This window comes from Rhodamnia argentea, chromosome 3, assembly GCF_020921035.1.
Source record: "Rhodamnia argentea isolate NSW1041297 chromosome 3, ASM2092103v1, whole genome shotgun sequence".
NCBI lineage: Eukaryota > Viridiplantae > Streptophyta > Magnoliopsida > Myrtales > Myrtaceae > Rhodamnia > Rhodamnia argentea.
In genome coordinates this window covers 11237286-11245763 of record NC_063152.1, presented here as the reverse complement: position 1 = coordinate 11245763, position 8478 = coordinate 11237286, and the positions used below count along the sequence as shown (strand labels likewise).

At 42.2% G+C, this 8478-nt stretch overlaps 1 protein-coding gene across 1 annotated transcript; it reads left to right on the top strand.

The window, feature by feature from the left end:
- The first annotated feature begins 3842 nt into the window (after positions 1 to 3842).
- Positions 3843 to 5512, top strand: LOC125314219 (phospholipase A1-IIgamma-like). The gene is made up of 2 exons (XM_048275930.1): positions 3843 to 4558; positions 4703 to 5512. Exons 1-2 carry the CDS (start codon positions 3890 to 3892, stop codon positions 5447 to 5449), a joined length of 1416 nt encoding a protein of 471 aa, XP_048131887.1. The 5' UTR covers positions 3843 to 3889; the 3' UTR covers positions 5450 to 5512.
- Positions 5513 to 8478: the final 2966 nt, after the last annotated feature.

Here is an 8478-nt window from a genome sequence, read left to right as displayed (position 1 = left end):
CCCACTTTGTAGCTCCGATTAGCTGCATTGTAGTTGAATGCTTTGATGAAGCGCAAGGTCTCTAGAAAGATCCCGTAACGCTTTGCCTTCTCAAGATTATCCTTGTAATTCTGTCCATGGCAGGCCATCCACTGCTCGAACTCGGCCAATGTCGAATTTGGGGGCATTGCGCCCGAAATCCAAGCCCCTGCACAGAACGATGCTGTCAATATGTAGAGCTTAGTTTGCCTCTCGAGCCATAAGGCCATTATCGAATGCTGAAGTGTATCAAAGATCAAAGATGGATCGACGGATTGTTAGTGAGCTTTGGGCCAGTGCAGATACATATGAGCAAACCATGTTCATAAATAGAACTTCATGATCAAATTAATTGATCAGAGAACTTTGTTAATGGTCCGGTCATATTCATTTCCTTCATTGCTTAACTGTGATGAAAACCATAAAATATGTTCAAAATTAATATAGTTGACGACTATGCCTCGAAAAATTTAGTAAATGTCTCGATCTCAGATCTTTGGCTCGATTGAATTGTTAAGTTGGTTGTCTATTTGTCTCTTTTGCATGTTTCTAGTTGGGGTTTGACTCAGGTATTCAGACTTATGAGACGCCTTCTCTCTACAAAAGTCCGACGCGAGGCGTGACCTCCGATGAGTTCCTCCCATTCTTCTTGGCAAACCAAAAAACAAAGTTACATAATTCCTTCTACTATATCGAATCAATTTCAGTTTTGCTCCTTCATGCCTCTGTCTGCTTTGGGGTCTCTTGTTGGCTGGAGACCTCGAATTTGAGGTTGCGACCTCGGACAATGTGCGCGCGAACTAGGCGTGGTAGCACCCACAATGGACTAGGAGTCAAGCGAACAAGAAGGAAGATGGGAAAACATATGTTCTGGCCATTGGATCTCTTGGGCACCGCTTTGCGATTTGCCTTGTGCCTAAGAAGTAGAGGTGTCAAACTGATTGATCGAATTGGGTTTGGATCGAGTAGGCTCAAAAATTGTCCGACCCATATTGACTCATTGAATCCGATTTGACTTATTTTCATACCCGACCTGATTCATACTTAACTCAACCCGTGTTATTTAAATACTTTTATATTTAACCAAATCATGAAACACTTCTTTTTTATAATTTGTTAAAAAATAATATTGCTAAAACACTTTCATGCAATAAATCTAGGGAAAACTTTTTATAATTTTTTTTTATAATTTTAAACATTAATTTTTATGCTCCTTTCCTTTTTGTCCATCCGAAATCCAATGGCCGGCGACCAAAGGCATTGGGTAGGTAGGCCGGTGCGGGCGAGCGGTGGCGCTCGGCTTGCACCGAGAAGGCGCAAGAGGCACCAAAACGTGTCAGCCTAGCACGCCATCCTCGGGGCACCATCATAAGAGAATCCAAACTCTTCTTCAGACGACCGAAGGCCTTCCTCTTCGTCAACGTCGAACACCTTTATCTCTCCATTCTTCTCTAAGTACCCTCTCTAAACAACCTCTCTCTCACTATCTCGGGTAAATTGTCAAAAATGTCATGAACCTATTACATTTTTGTCAATTCAGTCCTAAACTTTTTAATTTTGTCAATTCAATCTTAATCCTTTTAATATTGCCAATTCAATGCTCGATCATTTTTTGCTGCCAATTCAGTCCATCTAGCCAACTTTGGCCGGTCGGTGTTGGCGGGGAAATTTTTAGTAATATTTTAATATTTATTCAATTTTTTTATTTCTTTTCATACTTACTGTTCTTCTTCCTCACGACACCTCTTCCCAAGCCTTTGCATGCACCTGCTTGCATCACTGCCAACCTCCATCCTTGGCCATCGTCGGCCACCGCCAACGCCGACGACCGTCACCAATCTCGCCATTGGCCAATTACGATCATCACCACACTTCCTCTAGTGGCCAAATCACTCAACACCAATAACCTAAAATTATTCACCAACACGAAACCAGAACTAGAGCTCTAAAGATCATATACACATAAAGCAGGGAAAGAAAGCTAACGCGACAAAAATCCGATCATAGGCGTCATTTGAAAGCAAACAATGGCTTCGGCTCACGTTAACATCCATGGACAGATCTAGTATTATGATCACTTGGCCTTGCCTAGATCCGGCGAGGCTAGACGAGGCCCGGCTATCGGCGGTTGAGGCCGAGCTCACCTAGCGATAGTGGCGCGACGCCATAACCGGGTGAGGTCAACCTCACTTAGATGCGGGCGAGGCCGACCTCACCCAATTGTGGCAGCACCGGTGGACCTTGTCGGCACTCGATGGAGGACGAAGATAAACCAAAAAAAAAAAAAAAGGGAAAGAAATAAAGAATTTGAATTTTTTTTTAAAAAATTTTAAAAAATTGCCCTATCAGCCCCAACTGGATCCATGTCAATGCAAGTCGGTCAAAATTGGCCAAATGGACCGAATTGGCATAAATACAAGAGGTTTAAGACTGAATTGACATAAATGCAAAATGTTTAGGATTGGATTGGCAAAATTAAAAGGTTTAAAACTAAATTTGTAAAAGTTCAATAGGTTTATGACTTTTTCGAGCCACTTTCTCCGTGGCGAAGCATGAAGCCACCAAATCCGAAGAGCTTCGAGCTCCAACATGGCTGCAAGGCTTAATGGCTTGACAGCCATGAAAGTGATAGCTAGTGAGGGCTCGCGGCCCTTGCTCGGATCTGGGTGTGGGTCGCAACAATCATTAGTGGCCGACAGCTCTACTGGTCCTTAAAAATAAAAAGAAAAAAGAGAGAAAAAAAAATCCATGTTGGTGCCGGTAGTACCACGAAGGACAGCTGGGGTCCATGTTGTCAATTTCCAACTAAAATTGGCCTGATGGATTCAATTGACAAAATCTGGAGGATATTCAAGCCATTATGAACTCGGAAGGCATACGTAGACGTTGCTTGCAGAACTTAATAGTCACTATTACTACATACGAAATGAGCCGTGCAAGAATTTAAACGAAGTTCATTTTCTGCTCTGCTTTGAGCTTCGTGCGTCATGAAAAGCATGGCGCATAGTGATGACCTATTCCCTTTCTGTGACGAAACAATATCGGATTGAGGAAGCAAGGTCCTTTGGCATCATTAATCCATATGTGCAAGCAAGGAATTAGAATTAAAATAAAATAAACAAACATAGAGTAACGATTCATCTAAGTATATGTTTAATTCATGGACTAGCTTTTTTTTTTTAAGGGTTAATACCGCGGAAAACCCTAATCCGCTACGCCCGTAACAAGTTTACCTCAAATTAATTTTTTGACCACAAAAAAACTCAAATTGATACATAGATGACAAAGTTACCCCGAATTAATTTTTTGATCACGAAAAATCCAAATTAGCACACTTGTGCAAATTTATCCAAAAATAACTTTTTGACAACCAAAAAATTGAAATTGGTACAATTGTGATAAATTTATCCTCCATTAATGTAATTGAAATTGGGTTAATGCCACGAATAATCCCAAACTTGTACAATACAAATAGAAGCTAAAAACCCCAAATTGGTACATCAAATTCAGCAATTTGACAGTAAAATTTAAGGAAAACTAACGGGGGTAATTTTGTTATAGATGTATCGGTTTGGGATTAATTTCTCACAAATGTATCAGTTTTGAATTTTTTTGTGATCAAAAAATTAATTTAGGGTAACTTTATCATCGATGTACCAATCTGTGATTTTTCGTGGTATTACTTTTTCTTTTTCGAGTAAGCATCGATTTAACACTTTAGAATGCATTTGAGATGAGGCGTGAGGCCCCAGAGAATACTATATAGGAATGACATGCAATACATTCCCAAACCCCGAACAAACTTTAGTTAACCCCTTCTTTTTCTACATATTCTTGCGGATGCGGTTAAAGTAGTCGAGCGCTCGAGACCATGCCGGCAGAAACCCTCGTCCGACGGAGGATCACGATGAAGAAAATCATGAACGCCGTGTCAAGGAAGTTCGCGAGGAAGAAAACGGCGGATGGCATATCCAAGAAGTGGAAGATCCTGAGCGGCGAGAACAGTTGGGAGGACCTGTTGGACCCTCTCGACATCGATCTCCGTCGGTATGTCGTGCACTATGGAGAGATGGCGCAGGCCACTTACGACACCTTCACGGCGGAGAAGGAGTCGAAGTTCGCGGGGAGCTGCCGGTATGCGAGGCGGGACTTCTTCTCCAAGGTGGGCCTGGAGCTGGGGAATCCATTCAAGTACAGCGTGACCAAGTTCTTGTACGCGACGTCGCAAATCCAAGTCCCGGACGCGTTCCTAGTGAGATCGCTGTCGAGGGAGGCGTGGAGCAAGGAATCGAACTGGATTGGGTACGTGGCGGTGGCGACGGACGAGGGGAAGGCCGTGCTCGGGAGGAGGGACATTGTGATTGCCTGGCGAGGGACGCTCCAGACGTTGGAGTGGGTGGACGATTTCGAGTTTGATTTGGTCTCGGCCTCGAAGATCCTGGGGGAGGCGGGCGATCCTAGGGTGCATCAGCGTTGGTACTCGATATACACGTCCGACGACTCGCGCTCGCCGTTCAATAAGACTAGTGCCAGAGATCAGGTGGGTTTTGAATTGCAATGGCTAGGTAGTCAGATCGGATCGAATCGAACGAGTACGTGATAGAGCAGAATCATTAGTATGATCGGGAATGATTGTGATTTCATCTTTTCATTTGGGTTTCTTGTCTGATTTGTTCCGTGACAGGTTCTGCAGGAAGTGAAAAGACTAGTGGAATTGTTCAAGAATGAGGAGATCAGCATCACTGTGACCGGCCACAGCTTGGGTGCGGCAATCGCGACGCTGAATGCGATCGACATCGTCGCCAATGGACTGAACCGGCCTAAAGATCAAAGAAGCAGGCCTTGTCCTGTCACGGCCATAGTCTTTGCCAGCCCCAAAGTCGGCGACTCCAACTTCCAAAAGGCGTTCTCCAAGTACCGGGACCTCCGAACCTTACGCGTCCGCAACGCCTTCGATTTCGTCCCCAGCTATCCAATCGTGGGCTATTCGGAAGTCGGGGTGGACCTGGGCATTGACACTCGAGAATCCCAGTACTTGAAGAGCCCCGGGAACGCGACAAGTTGGCACAACTTGGAGTGCTACTTGCACGGGGTCGCAGGGACGGAGGGGTTGAAAGGCAGGTTCAAGCTAGAGATCGACCACGACATCTCCCTCGTGCACAAGAGAATCGATGCTTTGAAGGATGAGTACCTCGTGCCGGTCTCATGGCGGTGCGAGAAGAACAAGGGCATGGTTCAGCAGGAAGACGGGTCCTGGAAGTTGATGGACCATGAAGAGGATGGCGAGGTTACGTCAATGTTAAAAAGGTCAATAGAGGCACAACATACGCTTGTGCTCCCACTCCTAGTCTTTTCCAGGAAAAGCAAAGACAAAAAAGCACGAAAAAATGGGATTTCACGCGAGCGCTTCAAAGGCCGTCGCTGTCGTTAAGAAAGTTCGAACGATTGTCGAGCCGCCTGTGCCTTTATGCATAACATTACGGGTTAGAGTTTTCTTTTGCCTTCACGGACGGTGTATCTCGGTTTCTCGATTAAAATCACGAAAATGTAGAGAATCTTAAAACTTTTAAATAGAACAATCAAGTCATAAAACTTATCACAAAAGTACAATCGAATCTTAAAACTTTATAAAAGAGCAATCAAGTTCTAAACTTGTCAAGAAGGTGCAATCGAGTCCTAAAAATTATAAAGAAAGTGCAATCGAATCCTAAAATTTGCAAAGAAAGTGCAATCAAGTCATAAAATTTTCAAAAAATGTAACTAACAAAACGACTTAGTTGGACCAATTCGATATGCTTTTGTGATAATTTTGAGGACTTGACTGCACTTTTTGATAGATTTAGGACTGAATTACTCATATGAGACAAGTTTTAGGACTTTCAATGCACTTATCCCAAAACATATGTAACAATTATAAAAGATATTTTTTTTGGAACTTCTAACGATTTATTTTGATATTAGAAAAACCAGTTTCATTTCTAAGTATTTTTTTTTTAATCCAAGACACTTGATTTTATCTTAAAACAGAATTTAAAGAGAGATGGAGTGATTTAACTCCCTTGAAAATAGAAAAATAACCGCTATTATTAGCAAACTTAAAGGAAAAGATAAACCTCATGCAAGATTGGACTAGCTTCCCATAGAGGTGACAAACCGGTGGATTGGGTCAGATTTGAGTGAGTTACAAACGGGTGCGGACCTTACTGACCCACTCAAGCCATATATACCAACTATCATGCCATAATTTATGTGACCAATAACCAACTCGACCAAGGTCCAAACCAAATCCATCCAAAATGAACTCATATTTTAAACATTACCATTATATTCGCAAATTACTAGTTCTGTGGCAAAAAGCCTGGAAATTCAAAATGAAGATGAAAATCAACAACTTGAAAAGATGATGGCAAAAAAAAAAAAAAAAAAAAAAAAGGTAAATCTGAATATCAATTAAAAGCTAACCTGTCTCTGGCTCTGCTGTTTGTTCTTTTTTCAAGTAGAAAAGTAGGTTTTTTTCTCTTCATTACACACTTTCAATCCACCTTGTCCATTGTATTATATTAAGTGTGAATGAAGTGATGTATATACAGTTATACACTCTTCTAATAAAGCTTAGGTCCTTTTTTACCAACATAAACCGAACATACATTTGCCAATGAATTTTTTTAAAGAAATATGGAAGTATCTTTCCAAAGCATAGTCTAAATTTTCAGATCGTAAAATAACAAGCACCTTAATGTACTTGATAATTTATTAAATTGCCATCCTTACCTTATCCCTTGTAGGCATGTGCATCTTCTCATAATAACTCATTTGACCTCTTTCTTACTTGTTTGGCAACATTTATGTTCCCGAGAACAGTTTCTAGACTGAAATGATTATGCTCTCAGGAATAGTTTAATGCGTTTCGTAATTACACAAAATTTATATCTCCGAAATAGAAAAAGAATAGAAACGCATTTTGTACGAATCTAAACATTTCTATTTCCAATTTTTTCCATTCAATTATAAAAATGTCGGTGAAGACGGCAGGGACCATCCAGCTTTAGCGACGGCGGTGGGGGTGACCGGTAGCCAACGGCAAGGGCGGGGGCGGTGGACTCATGACTGTAAAGACGAATATTAAGTTATACCGAACTTATTTTTCTAAAATTACGCCTTTTCTCTTTTCGTTCTAGGGAACAAGGAAGCTTCTTTTTTTTTTTTTTGTTTCTTATTTCCATTTCAAGTCTGTTCCTGAGGATAATTTTTGTGCCAGGGAACAGAAACAGTCTCACGTTACCATACAGATTTTTGTTCTTTATTTATTTTTCTGGTACAAAAGAACATGAATGAAAGAATCAAGAGTGTTACCAAACATGCCTTTAATTTTCCAATCCACAAAGCAAATTAAAACTAAAAATCCAAACAAAGTGACCTAAAACAGCAACATAAGCAAACTTATTATTGATCCTCAATTTATTGCACAAATCTGTTATTATCGATGTCCTCGAACAAGCGATCACAAAGTATTTTAGATGAATAAAATTGCAAATATCACTAGCTTTTTGCGACAGACAGGTTGGCCAGCCAAACCGAAACAGCAGCAGCTAATGTAACTAAGACATTGGTATGTCATTAGCGAGAAGATAACATACGCAAGAGGGATCAAACGCCACCTTTCTGGAACCTGTGAGGCTCAAAATCATCTGTTCAACCGTCGGAGAGGTTGTCATCATCAATGCCACCAGAAGGACTAGCTGCATGCTCCGCAGTCCCATTCCCTGCCGTCACGCTGCCGGACATCGAAATACCCACCACAATAATCAAGTCGGTGAAGCGACGAACAAGAGGATGGGTGTACCCAAGGGGGATGTACACCAAAAGATAGAAACTCAAGATGATGAAGAGCGAGACGGATCCCATGACCAAGACAACAATCGCGAGCCAAGCAAGCTTGGTTACAGTCACGTAGACACCCGCCATGAATGCCAGGGGCATCGCGGCAAGAGTTACCAGCAACGGGAGCCTTGCTTTCAAAAGGGCATTCCGCACCGCGTAAGGATCGTTAATCTGTGTCCAGAGGAGGATCACGAGTGCGATTATGGAGCTGTACATGGCGATGGAGTTGGAAATCACAAAGACATTGTACATGGCTTTGTGGAGCAACATGGCGATTCCAGCTCCCGGGTCAGAACCATTGTATCCTCCGGGGACGGAAAAACCAGAAGCGAAAGTCATAGCAGCCACAAGCGCTGCCACGACCATGCGAGTGTTCACCTCCCCCTTGAGTCTATCCAATTCCCGTGGTCCCAGTTCTTTCCCTTTGCTCTGCCCGGTTGGATTGCAGATAGCTAATTCTCCACTTCTCGGTGTCCCAGCAGATGCCAAGATTATCCGTGTTAACTTCTGCATGAAGTGAGTCAAAACACTCAAAAAGACACCAAAAACATTATGATTTTCGCAACTATGTTACAGATC

What these genes read in the sequence shown, in the direction of transcription:
- LOC125314219 (XM_048275930.1), top strand. Translation starts at nt 3,890, where the DNA reads ATGCCGGCAGAAACCCTCGTCCGACGGAGGATCACGATGAAGAAAATC. An exon ending in AGACTAGTGCCAGAGATCAG is followed by an intron (nt 4,559 to 4,702) that starts GTGGGTTTTGAA and finishes GTTCCGTGACAG; the next exon opens with GTTCTGCAGGAAGTGAAAAG.